Source organism: Neoarius graeffei, chromosome 7 (genome assembly GCF_027579695.1).
Source record: "Neoarius graeffei isolate fNeoGra1 chromosome 7, fNeoGra1.pri, whole genome shotgun sequence".
NCBI classification, from domain to species: Eukaryota; Metazoa; Chordata; class Actinopteri; order Siluriformes; family Ariidae; genus Neoarius; species Neoarius graeffei.
Window position 1 is genome coordinate 47,684,654 of NC_083575.1, and position 26,581 is coordinate 47,711,234.

Sequence of the window (26,581 nt, forward strand, 5' to 3'; positions counted from 1 at the left end):
TGTTCCCAATATCAACTCTGCCATCAAGTTCCCTGTGCAGAGCTAGACATGTGCTGGATATCTGTTAGAGACATACCTGTTGTTGCTGGAGTCTCATATCAGCCACCTCTTTCTGGTCCTCCGAGTGCAGTCTCTTGAGCTCCTCGCAGCTCTGTTTCAGATGGTTATGCTCTCTTACTAGCTGAGCATTATCTCTTCTCATCACCTCCATCTCCTCCTTTAGCTGAGACTGATCACTCAGGAGACGACTGTGCAGCATGCTGAAACACAATTCAGTCCATCTGCTATGAATCTTAATGCAAACTGCCCAGTAGCGCAACAGCCGTTTAATTAGGTTGACCTAGTGTGTTCACACTTGAAATTCAAATCTGCATTTTAAATCAGACAAGGGTCCCAGATACACCAGGATGCCCAAGTATATGAAACGAATTTACGGCACAATATTGCATGGGACGCAACGAGACCATGCATCGTCCTGTGTCTAGATCACAGCAATGGTCCGTGGAAACAAAAAACGTTATTCATCAGACCAGTATGTCCTTTTGATTAAAATGTACAAAAATAAACCATGAAAATAAGCCATTTTATTGGCTAAACGTGATTAACCATAGCCCAATCGCACAGGATACTGTAATCTGGCAAACATCACCGGCAAACAGTGTAAAGGAATTGGTGAATTTTTAACCATTTCTAATTCTTATTAAAATCTAAAGGATTTTGGTTTTACGCTTTCAACCAAAAACTGAAAGTGCATCATTATTAAACACTGGCAAAGAAACCGTATATAAAGAGATAATCCTCCATATTTGCCTTTTTCCATCTGTATATACACATTCCAATCAAACAGAGATGTCGGCAAGCGGCCACGTGCCCCTACATGACTACATAATACCCAGAATTACTGTAGCTGGCACATCTGTGCATGTCCGGATGCCTGCAGAAGTGCAGATTAATACCGCAGGATTAGTCACAAACCAACCCTTTAACTAAAGTTACTTAAAGCAGACACTATTTGAGAGAACACCCAAAAATAATTCAGTACGTTAATAGGATACATCTTGTGTCTTCAAGTATGCAACACAGCTGTAACTACACTTACTAATTAAAATCGCTTACGAACATGGGAATGGTTGTTAGTAGTAACATCCCTCCCTGCCTCCCACTTTGCAGGAAAACCCCACACAAAGCTGGGTCCTACAGCTAACAGTAGAAAATACTCACTGGTAGAAGTCGGCTTCCTTCACTGCCTCCTCACACCTCTTGAGGGTCTTGGTATGCTGGTTCTGCAGAGACTGTAGGTCTGCCATGGCCTTCATGCACTGGGTCTTGAGCCGCTCATAGTCATGACTGGCTTTGGAATTTGGCCTTTCGAAGACAAGAGAAATACATCAATGCTGTCTCACTTTCTCCAAGGGTGCTTTCACTGTTACAGATAAAGGACAGGACCTTGCAGTATTCAAAGACCTAGCATCACCGAAAGAAAATGTACCAGTCGAATATGAGAAACACATTTGGTGGAATTATATCAATGTGAAATGTTATTTTTATGATTAATATGTATTCATGCTGGCGGCACGGTGGTGTAGTGCTGTGAGCGCTGTCCCCTCACAGCAAGAAGGTCCGGGTTCGAGCCCCGTGGCCGGCGAGTGCAGAGTTTGCATGTTCTCCCCGTGTCCGCGTGGGTTTCCTCCGGGTGCTCCGGTTTCCCCCACAGTCCAAAGACATGCAGGTTAGGTTAACTGGTGACTCTAAATTGAGCGTAGGTGTGAATGTGAGTGTGAATGGTTGTCTGTGTCTATGTGTCAGCCCTGTGATGACCTGGCGACTTGTCCAGGGTGCACCCCGCCTTTCGCCCGTAGTCAGCTGGGATAGGCTCCAGCTTGCCTGCGACCCTGTAGAACAGGATAAAGCGGCTACAGATAATGAGATGAGATGTATTCATGCTTTATTTGCTAAAACAATGAATTGCCATCTCACATCCTTGACAATATGCTGGAAAATTTGCGTTTCTTCATAATACTGCATTCACACAAGCAAGGGACAAAGTGAAAGGTGACCATTTGTTTTCTATGCATGTGCGCGACACAGAGCTGCAACGGGGGCAAGCGGCAAAGCAAAAGCACACAACGTTTAAATTGAGATTCTCTCAATTCTACGCAAATTAGGTAAGACAGTAAAATAAAAGTAACAATTCCAAAAGGTTGGCTCAACTGATTCCTCAGAATAAATCCTCTGGTGTGTATATTTCAACATTTCATTAGTTTCTCTCACAACTTTAGCTCCAATTAGCCCTCATTTACTCTTTGAAATGCAAAAATGAAAACAGTAACTGTGGTTTCATCTCATCCTGTTATAAAATGTGTACAGACACATTACAGAGAAAAACAGCTTGCGAGGAAGTAGTAGTGACCATTGCCTCTGGTGAGGTTACACAGCTAGTCAAATTTGCTTTGTTAATCTGCCAACAAAGCTTGTACAAAGCCTAGCACATAACATGTAGCACAAATGCAAATAGATTTAAAACGGACATGACATGGCTACCGTTTCTCATCAGAGTGCTGGACAGTATACACCCCAAGGAACAAGAGTGTTCACTACATTCTACCAAGAGACAAGCTATCACTACGTTCACACTGCAGGCTGAAGTGAATCAAATCCGATCTTTTCGCCCATATGTGACCTGTATCCGATCTTTTATTGACAATATGAACGACACAGATCCGATTTTTTCAAATCCGACCCAGGCCGTTTGGATATGTGGTCCTAATTCCGATTCCTATCCGATCTTTTCATATGCGACTTCAGTCTGAACCGCCAGGTCGCATTCATCCGACTTACACGTCATCAACAAGCCACAAACGTCACTATTCTGCGTTGAAGTAGGCGGCGGGTCTCTCAAAAAAAGTTACAACATGGCGCATGACATCAATGCGACTCCGCACCCACACGTTCCTTTGAACGGAGGTTGCAGTCACTACCCCGCAGAACGCCTGAGCCAAAACCCTTGCCCTCTTCCTTCTCAACCTCCTCCTTAACATCAGGATATTGTGCGTGTTCTGGCTCCGTCGCAACAACAACTGCATCATCGCCAGGTACTCCATGCTGGCTACTGTCATACACAGGAAACTTTAGGTTACTTCCGTAAACACTGGCCATGCTCACTGCGTGTGACGTCGTCGTATCCTGCAATGCGCATGCGGAACACTTTTAGGTCGCTTTTCGTTCATACTGAGGATCACATACAAGTCGCATATATTTGTTAATGTGAACGACCTCACGAAAAAATCGGATTTCACAAAAAAATCGGAATTGAGCATTAAGCCTTGCAGTGTGAACGTAGTGTATGTGTATTGGAAGTGACTTTGACGTGCTAGTGTGACCGTAAGTTTAGACAGCTTAGATCCTGAGCAGGAGAGCAAGATGCACCTGCAGTCGTCGAAAGTAGTGCCGGGCGAGGCAAGGGCGAGCCGCTTGCGAAGTTCATCTCGCTCCCTGGTCACCTGTCTCAGCTGGAACAGGATGGCGTCTCCGTTCTCATTGGCCGGACGGTTGTCGTTGAGCGCAGGCGGAGGCGAGGAGGCTTTGGAACCTGCAACATTGAGCACGTCACCGGCGCAAAGGCACCTTCACCAAGCAATAACACTAGGGTACATACAGCAGGTGGAAAAACCCAAATCTTACAGCAAAATGCTATCAAACAAGTCCTGGGAACCCAAACATAGCTGTTTCAGGTTATGAAGAGCTTCATAATTAGCGAGGAGAACTCCATGCAGAGGCAATCCATGACGCACTGCTAACATTCTTAGACAAGTAGCCCAGACAAGGGGCGGTTTTAATAACAGTTCTTAAAATAGCAGAAAATGATAAATGTTTGCTAGACTAAGGGACAGAACGCTACATAACCACTGACTCATACTGGAAACCAAGTTTATGAACAATTCAATAGTACGTCAAGGACTTAATTAGGAACAATCAACTAAGTTTTTATTAACTTCTGAGGGCTGATTAGGTTTTCAACTTTCAGCCAAATAGTTAAAATAGCAAACATTCTGTACACCTTCTCCAAATCATGACCTTTAAAAGATTACATTCTTCTTCAATCGTCTGGTCTTTGCCATGAAAATCGGCTGCAGATATTTAGAGAAGTATTTCAGATTCGTGATGTTAATCTGTGTGTACGATAGCGGCAGAGGACACAACACATCAAGTTGATAAGGACAATTTCAGCCTCTTTCCTGGAAGCTTTGAAACTGCTCTCTGATCTATGAACTGAATTTGTTTTTGTTGAATGACCACATTTGCTTCCTGCTAAAAACTTAGGCGTGTCGTCTTTTCAGGAGTGCTGAAAAGGTTTTGGTTTTCTGAGAGAAGCAAAGAACAGCTGTCGTCAAAGCCTGAACGAGTCACACAGGAGGGTTTTGTTTTCTTCCTCTGCCTCCTCACTCGGCTTCTCAGACAGTCCATGCGGGCAGAGACCACCGTACCCCATACGGACATTAATATATATGACATATATGGCCCTATATCAAGAATGATATTGCCATACATGTTACCTACAGGGTGATAATATCTTCACATACATACATCCTCTAGATATATGAAGATAAGGTTTATAACATTTATGAAATACCCAGAGTAAAATTTGTACATGTACAAAAAATATCTTTGAGGATTTTTTTTATATGGTGTTATATGTTGCAACCATATAAAACCATATTTGTATGGGCTAGACATACATGCCAATCAAAAATAAATAAATAAATAAATAAATAAATATATATGCGCGCTGTCAAGCGATTAAAATATTTAATCGCGATTAATGTCGCGACTGTCATAGTTAACTCGCGATTAATCGCAATTTAATCGCACATTTTTGTCACATGAAAAACTATTGTAATTCTCTTATCAGCATAAAAAAGTGAATGGGCTTGCTCACCGTTGGAACTACGGGGGTACAAGGGGGATCCGAGATCCCCTGAAACAGACATGAGATCCCTTGAAAACATGATTTGGGAATGTTGGGGGGGTCTCTAAAATATTGGCAAAAAGATGTTTATTGACATAGCAATCGTGTGTAACGGGAAGCATTTGCATATCCGAAGTGAGCGCGCGATGGAGAGCCGCGCTCTGAGACAAGCGAAAGCACTCCCAAGGGAAAATAAGGGACCCCCCCCCCCGAAAATATCGGCATTGGTACAACCAGTGTTCGAACTATGTTTTTTTTTTTATTGCAGAGCATAACACGTCTTGTCACAGCCACTGCAAAGTGGGGCTGGAGCCGCCGATGGGAAAACGAAACCAGCCGAGCACCGTGGCTCTTCGGGGGAGGGCAGAGGACTCTGGCTGTGCGGGGCGTGGCATCATGTCACAGAGCGTTAATCTCGCGATAAAAAAATTATCGCCGTTAAAATTGAGTCAAGTTAACGCATATATATATATATATATATATATATATATATATATATATATATATACACACACACACACACACACACACACACACACACACACACACACACACACAGTTGCCCTCACTTTCATAAAATCTGATGCATTTTTGTTTGGGTGTTCCTTTTCACCAATAAAGACATCCTGTAAAATGTTTTGACCATATTCAAAAGTCTAATGGTGGCACCATGAGGTTCATTTTTTTGCCAAAAAAACGCTTATTTTATGTTTTCGCGTAAGGTTTGAATCACAATGTTGGACTCCATTTATTGATTTCTTGTGACCCAGAGATCATGTTAAGAACCTTTGCAAGGGATTGAGAAGCATTAATGTGATTCAGAATACATTTGTATTGTTTAAAAGTAGTTGAACAATGATTCAATGAACAGCTAAAACTCAAACTGTGCTTGATAATATATTTAGAATATGTACTAAAAATGTGTATCTAAGATATTTGGTATACTCTATAAGGTGCCATAATGTTTCATGAAAAGTGATCGAAATTTTGTCATAAAATAGCAGCTTTTTCCATAACTTTGAGCTCCTGGTGCCACCATTAAACTTTTGAATTTTGTCAAAAATATTTCACCCAGTGTGTTTTCTTACCAAAAGGAACATAAAAACAAAATAAAGCATCATGATCGGAGGAACTTTTCATTTTTAGGGGGCAACTGATGCACCCTAATATATATATATATATATATATATATATATATATATATATATATATATATATATATATAGAGGACGTTTCTCTGGCAAAATTTTTAGCCCTTGGAAAAAGGTTTGTGCTGACTCATTTACACAGAAGACAACCACAGAGCTGCAATGAGTGTGCATATTTTCTTCCTCTGGCACTGAACCAGGTAAACAGCTCTCTGCTTCCCAACACACTACGGTCTGGCCATCACAACAGCCATTAGCACTTTTCAATTTGGCAAGAATAAAATGGTGATTTAGAGCTAGTAAAGATGCCTGAGACACAAACATTTACATACATGCAGACACACACAGACATGGTGCAAGGCTGTGCGAATTTGCAAATGGTGAAAAGGCCAGTGATAGGCCTCCAACATACCAACACTGCTGAGGGACGAACTGCTCTCTGAATCTGATGGCATTGTGGACAGGACACTGTAGGTAGACCCTGTACAGGACAGGAAAGGGGACAATATGATCAAGAACATGCCAGTGTCATTTAAACACAAACAAAACACTTTCAAAAGGAACTACTCTTCATAATCATGTCACCAACAGGAAATAACTCATTCACGGTTAAGCAAAAAGTGTGCAACGTTCTGAGAACAATAACAGGCAGGAATTATATTCACCGACACAGATAATACAGATGTCTGCCAAATACACTTGGTAACAGCATACAAGTTAATTAGTGTATATAGATATGGCAAGTAAGCAAAACAGCAAGAGTGCAGAATATTTAGTGTGGCGTTCATTCAAATATCCAAATTACATTTGTTTTTGAATTGTTTAAATTGGTATTTAAAAACAGTACATACTTTTTAATAAAAAAAAATGAAATAAAGTGTATTACTGCATTGTTTCCTTTCTTAACTCAGCATGCACCAGAATAGCAGAGACAGGAGCGATCCATATTGTGTTCTACAACAACAAAATGGCACTTGTGAAGTGGAGCTATCTATGGCCATATTTCAAAAGGCACTCATCCCCACTCTCAGCTTTCTGTTTCTACCCTCCTGCTATATTTTATTAATAAAAACTCAGTTGGTCCCTGTGACCCAGATACAAAGCAATAACTTACTTAAAACCTGTGAAGACGGTTTACTTCTCAGTTGGCTGATGGATTTTGTGTCATTTGCCTGGCGTAAATGCCAACTCACTTAAATGTAAAAGGAAGCAGGAGCATATAAAAAGAATAATGTGTGCTCTCACTGGGCCTCATTTATCAAGCTGGATACGAACAGATTAGTTTGCAAATCATTTCAGTGTTTCCGCCAAGTTTACTGGCTGGGGGGTGTTCGCTAGATGAGGACGGTCACCTGCAGGACCCCTCCCCACAGCTCCTATTACAGAGCATTTGGACCTGAACAAACAGAGTCGTCGTATTTAAGTCTTCACATTTATTTCAGAACAATAATTAGAACAATTTTTTTTACAATAGAACTCTTCTTTTTTTTTTTTTAACAGAACAATTATTTTACACCAGTGTTTAACAATCGAACATCCATCTATTATCCGTAACCGCTTATCCTGTACAGGGTCGCAGGCAAGCTGGAGCCTATCCCAGCTGACTACGGGCGAAAGGCGGGGTACACCCTGGACAAGTCGCCAGGTCATCACAGGGCTGACACATAGACACAGACAACCATTCACACTCACATTCACACCTACGGTCAATTTAGAGCCACCAGTTAACCTAACCTGCATGTCTTTGGACTGTGGGGGAAACCAGAGCACCCGGAGGAAACCCACACGGACATGGGGAGAACATGCAAACTCCACACAGAAAGGCCCCCGTCAGCCACTGGGCTCGAACCCAGAACCTTCTTGCTGTGGGGCGACAGCGCTAACCACTACACCACCATGCTACCCAACAATAGAACATTTATTTGACAAATCCTTTTTAACAAGTATTTAGAGATTAAAATGGTATATTAACCATTTATAGTTCTAATTGATTTATAATTCTAATTAGAAAGTTGGAGAACTTATTTCTTCTTTCTGCAATTTTTCTTCACTTACCTCTCCACTGACTACCATTACTTTGAGTTATGTGTTGAGTGAAAAGGTACAGTAGTAGACTGACTGTGCTCGTTTGAAATAACGTAAAAAATAAGTCATTTTCTTTGGCTAGCTAACTTGATGTTTACAAAGTGATATCATATTCAAACATGGTCTCACTGAATATTCGGAACATAACGTTAGCTAACTTAATATAGTGTGCCTGAAGACATCACTTTTTTTTTTTTGAAGTCGTATGTCCTCCATCTTTTGACACTTGGGGAGTTCTGACATTGCTAACTATTGTTCGAATCGAATAGTTTTTGAGCGCACAAGCAGAGAGTGAAGCAGACAAAAAAAGACAGCTCGATTGGGAGATGTTTCTGCATGGTCCTAATGCCTGCACATACTCCTGTTTTTTAAGCAGACTTCTGCATGGTCCTAGTGCCAGTGCCCCTGTTTTTTTTTCTCCCCCCCCGGAACTTAAAGTGTGTGTGTTTCGGGGAGAGCCCCCCATATAATGGTAGGGGAGACACTAGGTTTGTATGAGCATTCACACAAATTTTGTATTTCGTGAACACCCTGCAAATGTGTAAATGTACGTAACTAACTAACAAACATGGACCTCAACTTGAAATGATTTGCATGGACTAGATACTGGAATATAGCTAGCTACAGAATATACAGTTCATGTTAAATTGCTTATTTATATAATTTTTACAGCATTTCGCAGACACTTTTATCTAGACTAACTTACAGAAGCACTCATACTAGTTCACTAGGTCAAGGACTAAGAATACCAGACAGAATAGTTTGTTAAAGCCAGTCACTTTATATTACTGGTATTTAAAGAAAGACAGACAAAGAAAATCAATACAAGCCTATACAACTAATCATTCAAGTACGACCAAAAAAAAAAAAAAAAATCACCGTATAAACGGAAGCTATTCTGTCTGTGTGTAGCTGTATTATACACTCACTGAGCACTTTATTAGGAACATCTGCAAACGTATTCATCCAATTATAGTCAGCAACTCGTGTAGCAGCAGTACAATGAAAAAAAAAATTGTACAAGATAAATACAATATCAATATTGTGATGAATTACTTTATTATAAAGCACTTTCCACAGGGCCCTTGCATAATTACTACTACTAATTATTACTACTACATATTTTTCTTTAAAAAAAAAAAAAGGAATATTCAAGTAGCAAAATACTTTAAATGCATGTGTGTTGTACAAAAGTTATGCAATCTGACACCTGGGGACCAGCAGTGTCCTCAATAAAAAAAGTTATGAAAATCAAATTAGATAATAAAATAATTGCAATGAATTTGCGATATAAAACTGATAATTCTTCTGCATCCCATCGATCACAGTGAATAAAGTAGCTGTAAGCTGGCTATTTCTGTGCAAACCAACTGGAACTAACAATATCTTAAACGCATTCATAGATTAATGCAAATGACTCCGTGCTTGGCAAGGGTTACAAAAAGTATACATACTAAAGCATGAAATAAAATGAATTTATACTTTATACTGAGGCCCACTTTACACGGGGGCGGTCTGAAACAAAAACGCAAAAGTCCGTTTTCGTTCTCACTTTTTTCCGCGTCTACATGACCGTTTTCATGGAGGAAATCCGCGTCTATACGGTGACGCATAAATGTGTGGAATTCAATTGGATGTGCATGCCAGGCGGCTAGGTGGTGCTGTGAAAGACCTCCGCTATGTCTGCACGCATGCGCAACGTCTTCCGTCTTGTCTGATCTGCACATCTGCGCCGCGAAAACTTTGACTACTCTGGCTATGGTAAGTAAAAAACTAAGAGCATACTATACCCGCCTCTGTTCATTAACGGTATATGTGCAGATTCGGTATAGATGTTCGAAGGACTCCTGGACGTTTATTAAAGCTGCCAGAGCAGCTTGAAGGTCCGTTGGATCGATGTAATCAGACATGCTCTTACTTTTTTACTTACTTTCTTACTTCCCGGGCTGGCATGTACAGTATATGACACATGTATGACGTAAACGCGTACCCGACGTGAGCAGATCCGAGCAGGGTTTCGCGTATTGGGTAGTTTAGACGGATATGCAACGGGGGCTGTTTTTAACTTATCCACTCTGGAAGGCGTTTTCAATTTTTTCCGTTTTTCAGCCTCGGAAACGCCGTCCCCGTGTAGACGAAAGGCACTTCCGATAAAATATTTAGTCGTTTTTACCCGACAGCGTCCTCGTGTAAACGGGCCCTGAATTAACACCGATCCCAGCACACCTGAACCTGGAGCTTTGAACTTGTCCATATTAATTAATTAATTGCTCATTAAGCACTCATTCAAAAAGAACAAGATAAAGGCATTAAACCTTCGTGATTATTGCAGGACCGTTCCTCTCCCGCTTTCTGCGAACAGTGAGTGCACAAAGGTGACAAGAACATCTCATTCTCAGTTCTCCTGTATTTCACACAGAGAAGCTGCAGCAGAGCTGAGCTCTTCTCATCTGCTTACACCCTCATAGCCTCAGGAGATGTCAGCACTCTGCTTTCACACTTACTCTGAATGATGAGTGAGAAATGCACAGATGTGCAAATCAAGTCTTGGTTTAACCTTGAGAGAATACTTCAGAAACTGCAGCAAGGGTTTTAAAGAGGGAGTGTTCCGGAGGATTTCAGAGTGTATAGCCTGTATCGTGTAGGCTTACTGAAAAGAAAATGTAGGAATGGAATGAAATACTGGTTGGGTTAGGGTTGAGACAAATAAGTATCGAGTGAGTGTACGACTTCAGTGGTCGAAATACTTTTTTCCAGTGTTCTGCAATTTGGAAATATTTTCTGCAAATACATAAGCCTCCATACTACACCCTTCTCAACCTAATAATGCCTATATTTACATCATATCTAGCTTTACAACTCATAGCATTACTGTAATTCTTTATTCTCTCACTCTATTTTTAATTTCAGTCTTCACAGATCCTTCTCTGCAGCAAAGTTATCATTCCATGATCCCTCCACAGGTCTTTCATCCCCCTCGCTCTGACACTACGGGCTACTACAACTTGAAGCATACCAACTAATTCATAAATGTACTAGTTATCACACCCACACGTTATCCTTCCACACAACATACTAATAAAGGGATCACCACAATAAAAAACAGAACACAACTGCTCTTCAAGAAACAAAACATTCATTTTCATGTTACACGTCATGTTACATTTTGTCAAGATTAAGTTTCTAGCTTGAACAATAGATTGTTACCCAAAATGCACTTCATTCACAGTGTTTGCATCTGCAACCTGTAGTTTTAAATTGAAAGCAAGGTTTCAATTCTACACTCTGTTACGTCTTATGATGATGCAAAGAATTGATGCCATTAAGGAATAAAACCCAACTGGCAAATGGAAAGACGTTTGGGTTCATTGTGTTTGCCTGGCTTCCAAAGTGCAAGGTCATGAACTGAACTGAGAACGACTGCAGAGGCTTCACTGCTCTAAACTAACAGCAGAGAACTGGCTACAAACTAATCATGGCAGAACTGAGAGCTACAGAACTGAACCTAGGAGCTTTGTCTTACAGGGCAACTGTTTTACTTTGTGCTAGTCTGCACCACAGGCAAGACAGCACCAGTAAAAAAAGAAAAAACATAAAACGTACACAAAACATGCATTAGTGTAGCTTGGTATGAGAAAACAAAATATTCAAAAGTATCTATGAATAAAGGTAAAATACTGTTGCTGTCTTCAAAAGGGATATAATATCAGTATAATTTTGCATGATTCAGCGATACAATATATACAAACCTATACAATTTACCAATATATACGTATGCAAGATAAGAACTAGTCAGAGTCTTCGCTTTCGCTTTTTTTTTTGTCACCCTCGCAGACGTGCAATCTACCGCTGTTGTTGGAGTCACGCTGGCTGCCGGTTTTGCCGAGATACGACAAAATCGTCCTTGTTTTCTTGGCGTTTTTGTCGGACTCTTGCCCCGAAGAAACAATCCTCTTCTTGGGAGCCATGTTTGTTGTGCCGCATTGAATTCTGGGAGATGCATGGCGGAAACTGCTGAACACTGCCGAGGTAGTTGTCGGGTCCTCCCGGCGGGTATTAAAAGTGACGAAATCTTACATCGGAAAATGGCAACTGATCTTATTTGGTTGTCGTCGCCTTTCGTCAGGATTACGTAAATATTGCTCAACTCTGACCTGGAAAACGCCGTCAGGTTCGCGCGGCGCAGGTTTCAGTTTATTCACAGCGTCGCTAGTTTCCTAAATTGAGAACCATTGAATCCCGAGCCTGATTTTTCATTCTGCAAAATTGCAGGTTTAATTTTTCTTCTGCAATCTTGAAAATCATTCTGCAAAATGCAGACTGCAGACAGGTATTTCGAACACTGGACTGTAAATAAAATCACAGTTATTTGGGTATCTATAAGCGGTGCAATGATCCAACAATTTGGACTGTTTTAAAAGGTAATGATTAAACAATGCAACAATCATGAATCAATTATTACTGAAAAAAGAAATTATTCATATTTTAAACTGATGTATAAATAAATTATTTGCTGACAACTCTGCTGCTGTTCTTTTCCAATAGCCCTTGTATCACATCTTATTGTAGCAGTGGTATCGTCAAATATCAGCTTGTTGCATTTTAAATTGTATCATATTGTGTGGAAGTCGGAGGTTTACAAACCTAAGATTTATTGTCTTTGGACTGTGGGGGAAACCGGAAAACCAGAGGAAACCCATGCGGACACGGGGAGAACATGCAAACTCCGCACAGAAAGGCCCTCGCTGGCCACGGGGCTCGAACCCGGACCTTCTTGCTGTGAGGTGACAGCGCTAACCAAAGACATGCAGGTTAGGTTAACTGGTGACTCTAAATTGAGCGTAGGTGTGAATGTGAGTGTGAATGGTTGTCTGTGTCTCTGTGTCAGCCCTGTGATGACCTGGCGACTTGTCCAGGGTGTACCCCGCCTTTCGCCCGTAGTCAGCTGGGATAGGCTCCAGCTTGCCTGCGACCCTGTAGAAGGATAAAGCGGCTACAGATAATGAGATGAGATTTATCGTCTCAAAGTTACAAATTTAATGTAAATATCCATTACAGAGTACCAGTTAGTTCATGTACTAAATGACTTTATGGTAGAAAAGGAGCACAGGCACTAACTTCTGCCACAAGGCTCAGCAATCAATGCTTATTACCAGTCAGATACTGTCACTGGATTTCTTTTATATAAAAATCAATAAACCCTGAAACAAGATTTCTGCTAAATCTTGTGCATTTGTGTCAGTCAAGTTGTCTGAGCACTTCAGCTCTGTGTCTATGAGGAGTCAAACACAGAACTGAATGACTCTACAACACACCAAGGCAGACCGACAATGTGAAAATAACATACCTCTATATTATGAATGAAACTAATAATTATTTTGATAAATGTAAAGGCGAAATCTCTCATAGAACGAGAATATCATCAAGTGCTTATACAGACCACTGTTTATAAGACACACAAACTAACCAAGCTACTGTACTCCATACATTTCTGTCCTGGTTCATACTTTGCTGTAACCATGTCAGTAGACCAGTGGCGTTAATAGATGGAAGATGACATTACCTGGTTTTCAAGCCCCAACTTAGTCAATTCCAACAAAGGCCAATATCCACTGGCTGTCTCACTAACTGAAACACTTGGAAGCTAAATTAATTTTGCTTGCTGTGCGCGCACGAGGTGAATCATTTTCAATTTGTGAAACTGACTCGAAAGCTCTGGAGTTGACTAATGGTCAGTTAATTGACCCGCAACATCTTTATGTTCATCCGCAAGCCGAATGTTGGCTGGAAACTTGAGACACAACATGCTGTACATTAATAATGTGAACTTACAAAAATTATCAAAAGTTTAACTACTTAAGTGATTTTTTGGATCAAAAATCTTTGCTGTATGGCATGAAGTGAAACAAGAAGACAGAGAGTCATCTCTATCCCCTGCCCTATATACCAACTGTATACCAAGTTTCAAGATATTATCACATTTTTTCAAGTTCTGCTGCTGGAAACCAACCCTACCTCTTAACACTGACCTCAGCAGCCCATGGTATAAACCCACTGGGCCTTTGGTCCAGGTGAGCTAAAAATGAAAATTTCTCTAATTTCTTAGTATCAAAAGGCACATATGCATTACTTATACTACGTTCAGACTGCAACCTGAAACGACCCATATCCGATTTGTTGTGAAATCCGATTTTTTTGTTAGGCCGTTCACATTACCAATTATATGAGACTTGTATGAGATCTCCAATATGAACGGAAAACGACCCAAAAGTGTCCCGCATGCGCAAATTGACACGTAATAAGCACATCTACGTAATACGTAAGGTCGTAATGTGGACATGTCACACGACGCCGGCCGCTTCTTTTGTTGGCATCCTTAGCTTCTTTATATTTAGCACGAAGGCTCTTCACCTTTCACTGGCACTGAAGCCAGGACCTCGTGTACCCGCGCTCGGCCAGTGCTTTCGCTATTGTTTCAAAAACAGTGCGATTTTGGTATGACCCCTCCAATTTCGCCTGCATAGCTTTATCCCCCCCCAAATGTTAAGTAATTCAAGCACCTCACAGTCCCTCCATTGGGTGCCCTCGGAGGTTTCTGCAGCATCTCCATGGCCGCCTGCCGAGTCGTCGTCCGCCATTGTTGTTGTTTTCCACCAAAGAGGCGGGATTAGCCAACGCAGAATAGTGACGTTTGTCTCTTGTTGATGACGTGTAGGTCGCATGAATGCAACCTGTCCGGTCAGACTGCAGTCGCATGTGAAAATAACGGATATGCATCAGAATTAGGACCACATATCCAAGCGGCCTGGGTCGCATGTGAAAAAAATCGGATCTGTGTCGTTCAGATTGTCAATAACAAATCGGATACAGGTCGCATATGGGCAAAAAAATCGGATATGGGTCGTTTCAGGGTGCAGTCTGAACGTAGTCTTAACACATATACCAACTTTCAAAACCGTACCACTCATATACCCTGTCCAAACGAGGGATTTTGTACCGATACGAAACTACTTTCGTACCGCAACACCTGTCCACACTAGCAACTATACTGGTACTGTAGCGGTATAACTGTATCGGTACGAAACCCACAAATGTATGGGTTTCGTACCGGTACAGTATCGGTACTGTAGCGCTTCGCTGTAGTGTGGACAGATGAAGCGGCTCTGTATCGATACAAATATAATGCGCATGTGCAAAGTCACACACCTCAATCGATGTCTTCGCTGAATAAAATAGTGAAGAACGGAGATTCGTTTTCTTTGTTTCTTTCTCAACTGCCTCGCGCGTTTTATATGATTCGACTGAATAAATGACCACCAGAAATACAGACTGTACATTGACAACAAAAAGCACACACACGTTGTTTCATCCGCCATATTCTCGGAAGGAAGTTACTCGGTAACCACGGAAACATTTCGCGCACGCGCATTTCAACTACCGTGAAAGAAAACCGCAAACATTTCTCGCTAGTGTGGACAGATGCACTAAACTGTACCGGTATACTTTGTATCGATACAGTTATACCACTATTGTACCAGTATATATGTGAACACAGCTATAGTTTTCAAGTTCTGCTCCAGAAACAAAAACCAACCCCTAAGACTAACCTGAGAGACCAAGTCTGAAACTGTTTCCATGGAAACATGAAAAATTAAAATTTCTCAAATTTCTTAGTATGAAAAGGCACATCTGCATCACCTCGTTAACATGTATACCAAGTTTCAAATCCGTGTCATGAACAGTTTGGGATATATGCTCCGGAAACAAACATTGCTCTTAGAAACCAAGTCAAAATCTATTTTTTTTTTTTTAGGTAAAAAATTTGAAAAATACTTTTTTCCAAAAATCCAAAATAGCAAAAGGCACCAGTTCACATGTTGCTTGATACGCATACAAAGTTTCATGGAAATACTTCATGTATCTTCAGTAGTTTTAAAGATATGGCCCGGAGACGAAAACTTGACCGGACGGACGGACGGACGGACAGACAGAACCCGTTTCTATATCCCCTGCCAAACTTTGTTTGGGTGGGTGATAATGACAGTGTGTGCCACAGCCTGCTTCATAACACAGACCAACTAATCAATAAAATTTATTGCTAACTATTTTTATCAAATTTTAATGCCAAGTTGTTGGAACCCTATTTTATACTTCCACCATACACATAACCACAATTACATAACAATGGAGCGGTCTGATTAAAATGTCCATAAACCATGTAAAGAAATATGTTAACAAATCAGTCTTCATCCACTTGCACATCATCCGAATATTAAAGGAAAATTCCAAAATCTCAAAAAAAAAAAGTAATTTTCTATGAAATGTACAAACAAAATGTGATGTTTGTCTTGCAAAATGTTCTACCATCAGACTGGTCGAAAAAATTATGCTCAGTCCAGAGCATCATGCACAAACATGCAGAATCTACCCGAGCAGGCAATCCTAGTAGATCTCTCTTAGGCTCCATCCACGTTGATACATTTTAGTTTTAAAACACCATTTTAAAATGAAAATTCTCTGTCCAGATGAGCGCTTTAACTCCATATCGGAAATCATCTCCATCCATAACACTACATCACCATTCACGTACACTGGGCATGCCACCAAAATGCCCATGTTGGTTTTCTGGGTGAAAACAGTCATGTGATAGGAGCATGACAAATCAGGGAAGGATATGTTGTGACCAAGAAGACCCAATCAGGAAGCAAATGAGGAGATCCGCATTATCGCTTCCAAAAGTCTCAGTTTCTGTCCATCCAGACTAAAATGAGTCCCTGGAGTTTTCAAACTAAAAATGGGGGATTTCAATAATGGTGACGTTTGATTTTTAAAAATTGTAATGACTAATAATTGGGTTGTTTCCCTGCCCCCCCGCCTACATTTCAAAAAAAGTTTGGCCAGGGGCATGTTTAATCATTGTTTTGCATCACCTCCATTTTTAAACAACAGACTGTAAATGTCTGGGAGCTCAGAAGACCAACTGCTGTGGCTTTTGAAAGTGAACCGTTCCATTCTTGCCTACTATACAATTTCAGCTGCTCAATTGTTCAGGGTCTCCTTTGTCAAATTTTTAGTTTCACAATGTGCCAAAGGCTTTCAGTGGGAGACAGGTCTGGACTGCAGGCAGGCCAGTTTAGCATCTGGACTCTTATTATGGAGCCATACAGTTATAATATGTGCAGAAAGCGATTTGGCATTGGCTTGCTGAAATAAAATGCATTGCTCCCAAACCTGTATACATAATTCAGCATTAATGGTATCTTAGCAACCCATGCCATGTACATGCACCCCCATACCATCACAGATGCTGGCTATTATTTGTTTAACTGAACAACTCTGTGTGCCTTTAAATTGCCCCTAGGGGGACAAATAAAGTGTTTTAAATTTGAATTGAATTTTAAACTGTAGGCTGATAAGCCGTCTGGTCCCTCTCCACTTTAGCCCAGAGGATGCAGCGTCCATCATTTCCAAAAAGAATTTAAAATTTTGTTTCACCAGACCACAGGACAGTTTTGCCACTTCACCTCAGTCCATTGTAAATGAGCTCAAGCCCAGAGAAGGTGGCAGCGTTTCTGGATATTCTTTATATAGGGTGTTTAAAAAAATTTGATATTATTTGAGATGTAAATATCCCAAAAACTACATAGTCTACAGCAAATGAAACTGAACAGGCTTAATGTTGAGCAATATAAAAGGTTTATTCCTCAAAATTTGTATGAGAAATTCCAAAAAGGTATGTGGATTCCATGAATGATTTCACAGATTTTCAATATGCGTGCCACCTGAGACACACAGACAGCCTTCCTCTTTGAACTTTTTGTGCCGTGTCCAAATCTGCATTGCAGTTGGTGCATTTTTAGAGAATTCTCTCATAAATGCACGCTGCACCATCTTGTTCGACTGTATTCGAGCGGACTAAAGGCCTCTGCATGCTCTTGCGACAAGGCTTTCGCAGATAGCTTTTTGCAGACAGTTGTAATTTATCGTTGAGCGGGGAGTAATAGGCGTGCGCGATGTTATTCACCGCCACAACGCAAGGGGGCGCGAAGTCGCGAAATCGCTAGGAGTAGTTGGTGGGTGTGGTTAGTAGAGTGTTTATCCTCCAGTTACTTGACTAAATGACTAGAACTGGAGTCGTATAGATGTACGTGCTTCCTCACTTCCTCGATCAACCGCTCTTCGTGCTGCTCCATCTTTGCTCGTGTTTTTAAAAATGGCGGTCGTGAAAACAAACCAAACCGGGAAAATAGGGAAGCGGAAGTGCGTGTACAGCGGATGTAGAGTGGACCAATCAGAGCCCTCTTGTCTGCGAGGCTTCTGCGGTGGTCACAGTTTTTGGGAGGTGCGCGCAGAGCGTCTGCGAAGGTGGGGGGGCTACGCAGACACTGTCTGCGACGCTATCTGCGAGGACTGGGTTGTCAGCATAAATTGGCCTTAACACACAACGCCTTTTCTTTTCCAGGGAATGGCATTTCTATACCTAAAAGATAAAAACAAAAAACCATGAAAATACATGCTGTTAAAATTTTAGGTCAATCGAACGAGAATTGGCAAAGTTATTAGATTGTGAAACATTATCAAATTTTTTGAAAAACACCCTGTACATGGTTTCTGCTTTACATTGTAGAATTTTAACTTGCATTTGGAAACGTAGTGACAAACTGTTCATAGACGATGGTTTCTGGAAGTGTCCCTAAACCCGTACAATGATTTCCACTATCGAATCACGTCCGTTTTTAAAGCAGTGCTGCCTGAGGGTCCGAAGATCACTGGCATCCAATGCTGGTTTTTGGCCTTGTCCCTTGCATACAGAGATTTCTCCAAATTCTTTTAATGATGATATTTACCGTAGATGACCATGACCAACTTCTCTGCAATTTTACACTGAGGAACATTATCCTTAAGTTGTTGCACTATTTGCCCACGCAGTCTTTCACAGAGCGGTGAACCTCCCCATCTTTACTTCTGAGAGACTCAGACTCTCTGGGATGCTCTTTTATATGCAATCATGTAACTTGCCCTGTTGCCAATTAACCCATTTAGTTCATTTTTACATAACTTTTCCAGTCATTCGTTGTCCCGTCCCAACATTAAATTTAAAATGAGAAAATATTTTAACATTTTTTTTATTTTATATATATATATATATATATATATATATATATATATATATATATATATATATAAATAACATTTCAGTTTCAACATTTGATACATGTTGTCTTTGTACCATTTTCAATGAAATGTATTGTTTCCATGATTTGCAAAATCACAAACTATTTATTTCCATTTGACACGGTGTCAACATTTTTGGAAACGGGGTTGTAAATTAACGTGCTCACAGTGGAGTTTCTGCACGCGGCACCCCATATTTAAGGGAATATGGTAATGCTTTGACTTGATTTTTGATGGCTTTTGCAACCTTATGACATCTGTACATGTACCACCACAGGGAACCCAATCGTAAGTGCAAGGCAACATCTCAAACACTTGACCACCAGACAACAAAATTTGTATCTTTATTTACACGAGATAGACGGGTTTTTAAATGCAGCGCTTATTTTTAATTTGCTTTTTTTTTTTAAATAATGTGGGATTATTTACTAACACTGTAGCAGCCCTTGGCATTAAGAACAGCAGCAGAGTGTGTCTGATGGGTGCACATGCGCTTTATTCCTCTTGAACAAGTACCGCATCAAACACCGGACATTAAACACCATACGCCGTACACCAGGCACTGTGAAAACTAAAGAAAACAAAAGAATAATTAACGTAACATGATTGTGAACAAATACACAATTTTGCAGAGTAATGTTTACAGACTTTGCTCTGAACGTTACAAGCCTTGCTCCACTCAACTAAGGGTGCAAACCTCTACAAGTTCCCTAAACCTGCACCATTAGCCTCTGCGCTTAAAGTCTCATGCTAAACCCCAGTTCAACCAATGCAGCGAACACAAAAACACCCACACTTAAAACAGCACACACGAATGACATATCAGGATGACCGACAGCAAAGCTTTAGAACATACCATGCTAAACCTCTGATGGAAGCATGTGGTGAAAAACACAGCAGCGAGCATCTGTAGCATAACAAATACAGCTTCCTGGGCTGACGGCTCTGCCTGGAATATGAATCATGAGTGACAGCTCTAGCCGCCACTTAGAAACATTTTACACTCATCGGGAGCTCTGCTTTTAAGCAGTGCCTATGTGTGGGTTTTTTTTTTTTTATTTTAATGTATTTACTTGTTTTAATTTTACTTTTTTGTTGCACTCTCACTATCTGCTGTTAGATCGACAAGTACAGTGACATTTGATAAACAAATAATCCAAGTCAGGGCGGCACGGTGGTGTAGTGGTTAGCGCTGTCGCCTCACAGCAAGAAGGTCCGGGTTCGAGCCCCGTGGCCGGTGAGGGCCATTCTGTGCGGAGTTTGCATGTTCTCCCCGTGTCCGCGTGGGTTTCCTCCGGGTGCTCCGGTTTCCCCCACAGTCCAAAGACATGCAGGTTAGGTTAACTGGTGACTCTAAATTGACCGTAGGTGTGAATGTGAATGGTTGTCTGTGTCTATGTGTCAGCCCTGTGATGACCTGGCGACTTGTCCAGGGTGTACCCCGCCTTTCGCCCGTAGTCAGCTGGGATAGGCTCCAGCTCGCCTGCGACCCTGTAGAACAGGATAAAGCGGCTACAGATGATGAGATGAGATAATCCAAGCCCCCAAGCAATAAACAAATTCCACTGGTTTGTTAAAAGGTCACATTTACAACCCCAGATCAGAAAAAACTGGGATGTTATGGAAAATGAAAATAAAAAGAAAGCAGTGATTTTTAAATTTACTTTGACTTATTTCAATGCAGACAGTATGAACAAGATATTTCATGTTTTGTCTGGTCAACTTCATTTCATTTGTTAATATACAGCCAGCCATTCTTGTGTTTCAGGCCTGCAGCACATAAAGCTGCAACGGGCTCAATTTAGGGCTAGTAATGAGGTAAAACAAATAACGATGTGATGTCAAACAGGTGATTGTAATCATGATTTGGTACAAAACCAGTATCCAGGAAAGGCCTAGTCTTTGAGGAGCAAAGATGGGCTGAGGATCTCCAGTTTGTCGACAAATACGTGAGAAAATTATTGAAATGTTTAAAAACAATGTTCCTCAAAGAAAGATATGAAGGGATCTGGATATTTCACCCCCTACGGTGCATAGCATCATTAAACTATTTAAAGAATCGGGAGGATTTTCGGTGTAAAGGTCAAGGGCACAAGCCTAAGGCCATCCTTAAAAAAAAAAAATCTGTTTCCTGTCCACCGGGTGAGCAAAAAAAATTCAGTCGGGAGGGAGGGATTTTTTTTTTTTTATGAATGGATAAGAAATCGCAATGCTGTGTTTGCTTTTTCTTTCAGTATTTTATTACAAAAGCAGACACATTTAATAAAATGACAGTTTAAATCAACTGAAACTTGTACAAAAACTTTAAGTGAGCATTTTAAATGCTGACTGCAACATTTGCAAAACTTTTACAAAGGTACTTAAAATGTCCGACACACGGACTTTTTGTAGTTCTAAATCGACCGTTCGGCCTAGTTCGGATGAAATTACACTATTAAAATGATCACTGAATGATTTGTTTTTCTGAATCTTTACTATTTCGTTGTTCGCTAGAATACCATTTTGCGATTTCACACTTAAGCAAATGTTTGAAAGCTCCGGATCGCCTTCCTTCATGGTGGCTGCCATTTTATTTGTGCCGCACGGCGCATGCGCAGAGCTGATTCAATTCCATATTCTGCGTGGAATGCAGGGCTTTCCACAAGCGCCGGCTGACGGCCATACAGCCGACTACACAATTAAGTCCAGCCGGCTACTTTAATGACTTATTTTTGTAACCCACAGGCTCTAAATATTAATTTTCGATTTTAATAAAATTAAATGTTTATCTAACGGACTGACAATAATGTCAAACTTAACCGCACTCATTTAAGTTGTGATTCGCGCTGTTTGTACCGATAATAACCACAAATTCCTCGCCGACTTCGTTAATCAAGGGAGAGTAACTCATCTGCGGCCCCGGCATGCGGTGTGCGCGCACTCGGCGGAGGCAGTAGTGTGTCGGATGCGACATCGGAGGGGACAGAAGCAGAGATGACGCTTATTTTGTCTCCGGTAAACCAGTCTTCTCTCGTTCAATTACGTGCTGGCATCAAAAGACACCGTTGGTTGTAAATGAACCCAAACTGAGTGGTTGGAGTGTATTTTCATACACAAATGGAGAAATGTTCACCGAGTGTTTAATTGTGTAGCCCCACTGCAGACCGTTGTCGTTGTTAATTCATAGCATGCTCAGCTGCATGAATGTGTCATGCGCCGAAAATAAGAGATTTACAAGCCAGGAACGCCTCATGATGCAATACGCAAGAAAAGAAAGAAGATTTACTGCCATTTTATTTTGTATTTGAGTAAAGTGAATAAATAAAAATGGTCTGTGGAAAATACATTTAATCCTGGGAACTGCGTGCACAGGAGTTTATTTTGTGTTTACTCCCCCCGGCTGGCTATTTATTTGTCATGGCTGGCTAGTATGAGCCTTAGTGGAAAGCCCTGGGAATGCGGAAATGTCAAGTTCGATTTTAGATTTACGAACCTGAAAAAAAATATCAAAAAACCAGCGTTAAAAAAAAAAATTCAACCGCACAAACGGCACTCACCTGGCCGGTGGACCGGAAACAGAACATTTTTTAATAATGGCCCAAGCTGAACACCTGTGATCTCTGATCCCTCAGACGGCATCAAGAACCGTCATTCATCTATAGACCCTTCCCACGTGACGTCACGACAAACGCGGCCGCCATTTTGGACATGAACTACCAGTAGTCTACCACAGCCAACAACGAGGAACGACTGCGAAGCATCGAAAGGAATATAGCCATCAAAGAAAGTTTTTACTTTCAGCAAGACTTCCATCATGCCATTATATTGTTGTGCACCTGGATGTAGTAACCATCAACACACAAGGCAAGATTTATCATTTTATCGGATCCCGACAGATGCTGACCGACGGAGAAGATGGATGGTCTCTAAAATATTGGTAAAATGATGTTTATTGACATAGCAATCGTGTGTAACGGGAAGCATTTGCATATCCAAAGTGTTTTTACATCAAAGATAAAATAAACCGATATGACAACGACTGCTGCTGCCAGGTTGGGGGGACAAACTAGTAGAAAGGAAGTGTGCCAACACACTTCCTTTGTGGTCGATTCTGCTTTAAGGTAAGATGCATTTAATTTTTCATCTGCTGTGGGGGGCGGCACGGTGGTGTAGCGGTTAGCGCTGTCGCCTCACAGCAAGAAGGTCCTGGGTTCGAGCCCCGGGGCCGGCGAGGGCCTTTCTGTGTGGAGTTTGCATGTTCTCCCCGTGTCCGCGTGGGTTTCCTCCGGGTGCTCCGGTTTCCCCCACAGTCCAAAGACATGCAGGTTAGGTTAGCTGGTGACTCTAAATTGAGCGTAGGTGTGAATGTGAGTGTGAATGGTTGTCTGTGTCTATGTGTCAGCCCTGTGATGACCTGGCGACTTGTCCAGGGTGTACCCCGCCTTTCGCCCGTAGTCAGCTGGGATAGGCTCCAGCTTGCCTGCGACCCTGTAGAAGGATAAAGCGGCTACAGATAATGAGATGAGATGAGAGATGAGATCTGCTGTGGGTTTGGAATCGGTAGCCTGACCGATTCGTTCATGTTTGTGGTGCCATTTGTTTGTTGACGCGTGTTGAAATGGAAGATTGGTTGTTGACATGATTTCCAGTGATGCTTTGGTGCTGCTGTGGATCAGATGTGTTGAGTAGCCTGACTGTTTTTTTTTTTTCTTGCGTGTGGTATCATTGTTGACGCGAGGTTGTTTTTTGAACATGCCAATGCGGACACGATTTCCCCTGATGAGTTATGACTTCAGACGCGATGCGTGTGTGGAGGTGTGGAGTCCGCGTGATATGTGCGTAAGATAGGCTTCTCATGTATTTGGAGATCCGCGCTCTGAGACAAGCGCAAGGCCCCCCCCCAAGGGAAAAAAAAGGGACCCCCCGAAAATATCGGCATAGTTCGAACATTGGGTTGGAGAAAGTAATGGCAAATAGTGAGTGCACAAACCATAGAAGGTAAACTGCACACAGAGCCAGGGCAGTGTGATGGTATGTCTACTTTTAGGCCAAGTTTACATTAGACCGTATCTGTCTCGTTTTCTTCGCGGATGCACTGTCCGTTTACATTAAAACGCCTGGAAACGGGAATCCGCCAGGGCCCACGTATTCAATCCAGATCGTGTCTGGTCCGGTGCTGTGTAAACATTGAGATACACGGATACGCTGTGCTGAGCTCTAGCTGGCGTCGTCATTGGACAACGTCACGGACATCCACCTTCCTGATTCCTGATTCGTTGGTCATGTGACGCGACTGCTGAAAAACGGCACGGACTTCCGCCTTGTATCACCTTTCATTAAAGAGTATAAAAGTATGAAAATACTGCAAATACTGATGCAAATACTGCCCATTGTGTAGTTATGATTGTCTTTAGGCTTGCCATCCTTCCACTTGCAAGTGGTAAGTGATGTGCGCTGGGATCACACACACAGCGGCTCAGTCCCGAATCACAGCTTGTTCACTTCACTCGCGCGCTCTGTGAGCTGCGCAGGGCCGGAGTGCGCACCCTCCAGAGGGCACTCGCTGTTCAGGGCGGAGTGATTTGGAGCGCAGGATGCCTGCGGAGCCGAGCGTATCCGTGTATTAGGCTTGCCATCCTTCTACTTGCAAGTGGTGAGCCTTGCGCATGCCCTAAATGCACTGGGATCGTGTTACGCGCCGTCTGAAATGCACTGGGATCATGTTACGCGCCGTCTAAAGTCATGTGATTAGCGTATCCGCGTTGCTGTGTGCACGGCTAACGGTTTTAGTGTAAACGCGAATCGTTTTAAGAACGTTAATCTGATGATCCGCTGATTCGACGTAATGTAAACGTAGCCTTAAAGGAACATCCAAACCACATTCTGCACACATCACAAAGGCATGGCTGCAGAAGAAGAGGGTACTTATTACTTATCCCCTCTGTCCCCAGTAAGGAACATGTAGTGAATTTTGAAATGGAAAATATAACGACCTCATACTGTTGCACACCTTAAGACCTGTTTATAGGAAGAATGGGACAAAATAACACCTGAAACACTTCATCACTTGGTGTCTTCAGTCCCTAAACTACTTTGAAGTGCTGTGAGAAGGAATGGAAACATTTATAAAAGTGGTAAATGCTTTACTGTCCCAACTTTTTTTTTAATGTGTTACAAGAATCAAAATTAAAATGTGGTCATTTTGAAAACACAATGAAACTCATGAGGTAAAACATTAATGTGCTGTTATATTGTGTCACGTGCAAAATAGGTCAAAGATTATTTAAAAATTGTTTTCGGTTTTAATTCCAACATACTGTCCCAAATTTTCTGATTTGGGGTTGTACTATCAGAGTCCTATTACTTTTGTCTAGACTCAGACATAATCAAATAACCTTTTGTATGGTTTTCATTACATTTCACTAGTGCTGCTTTTTAAAGTGATCAGCACGTGTACATGGTGCACTTTGAAATCTGAATTAAATGAGCACAACCTCATTTAAAAGTACAGGTGCTGGTACAGATATAAACAGACACGTATAAGAATCAATAAAGGCGATTCCAGCAACAGACTGATTAACATGCAAGACAAGTTATCTTATGTGTGGGAATAGACGGCGCCTCAACTATTTTGGTTAGAATCAATACAGGTCACTTAATAGATATCCAGCATTTTGTTCTTGTTTTAACACCACAATGTGTTAATGTGTAAAGCTACGACAGAATGATGTTCCCCACCACATTCATGGTAAAGCATAGTAAATTTCCTGTTCTTCAAAATGCTTAAATAAATAAAAGCAACAAATGACACACTAAAAAATTAAGATGCCTTTCCACTAGCACCCTGTTTAATGAAGGGTCCCAAGTATGCCATTTTTATTACGGTCATTATTCCCCCATTCTGTCACGTTCCAATTCCCAACCATTTACCCAGGTCGCCTCCATCACATGACCGCTTCAAACCAGGAAGTAGGGCTGTCACAATAAATTTTGTTGGACGATATATTGTCTCAGAAATTATTGCGATAAATGATATTACTGTTGACGTCTTTTCAAGACAATTTTATGCCACTAGTAAAATAATGATCATGCAAATACACCCTTTCAAAGAACAATAAACTTTAAGTCAACTTATTCAATTCAACAGTGGAACGGAAAAATATATATAAATAAATAACCTAAAGAAATAAAACAAAAACAAAACCACTCATAACAAAAACAAAATACA

At 41.3% G+C, this 26,581-nt stretch overlaps 1 protein-coding gene across 2 annotated transcripts in view; it reads right to left on the reverse strand.

Annotated features, from left to right (window-relative positions):
* dlg5a (discs, large homolog 5a (Drosophila)) overlaps nt 1-26,581 on the reverse strand; it is a 101,577-nt gene that overhangs the window by 51,812 nt on the left and 23,184 nt on the right. Inside the window, exons 2-5 of one of the 2 annotated variants that reach the window (XM_060925808.1) lie at nt 6,527-6,595; nt 3,427-3,580; nt 1,222-1,365; nt 77-260 (exon numbers count right to left, since the gene is read on the reverse strand). In XM_060925808.1, coding sequence (XP_060781791.1) covers nt 77-260; nt 1,222-1,365; nt 3,427-3,580; nt 6,527-6,595 — 551 coding nt within the window. Of the gene's footprint in view, nt 1-76; nt 261-1,221; nt 1,366-3,426; nt 3,590-6,526; nt 6,596-26,581 lie in introns of both variants that reach the window. The other variant, XM_060925807.1, reaches the window with a different exon arrangement.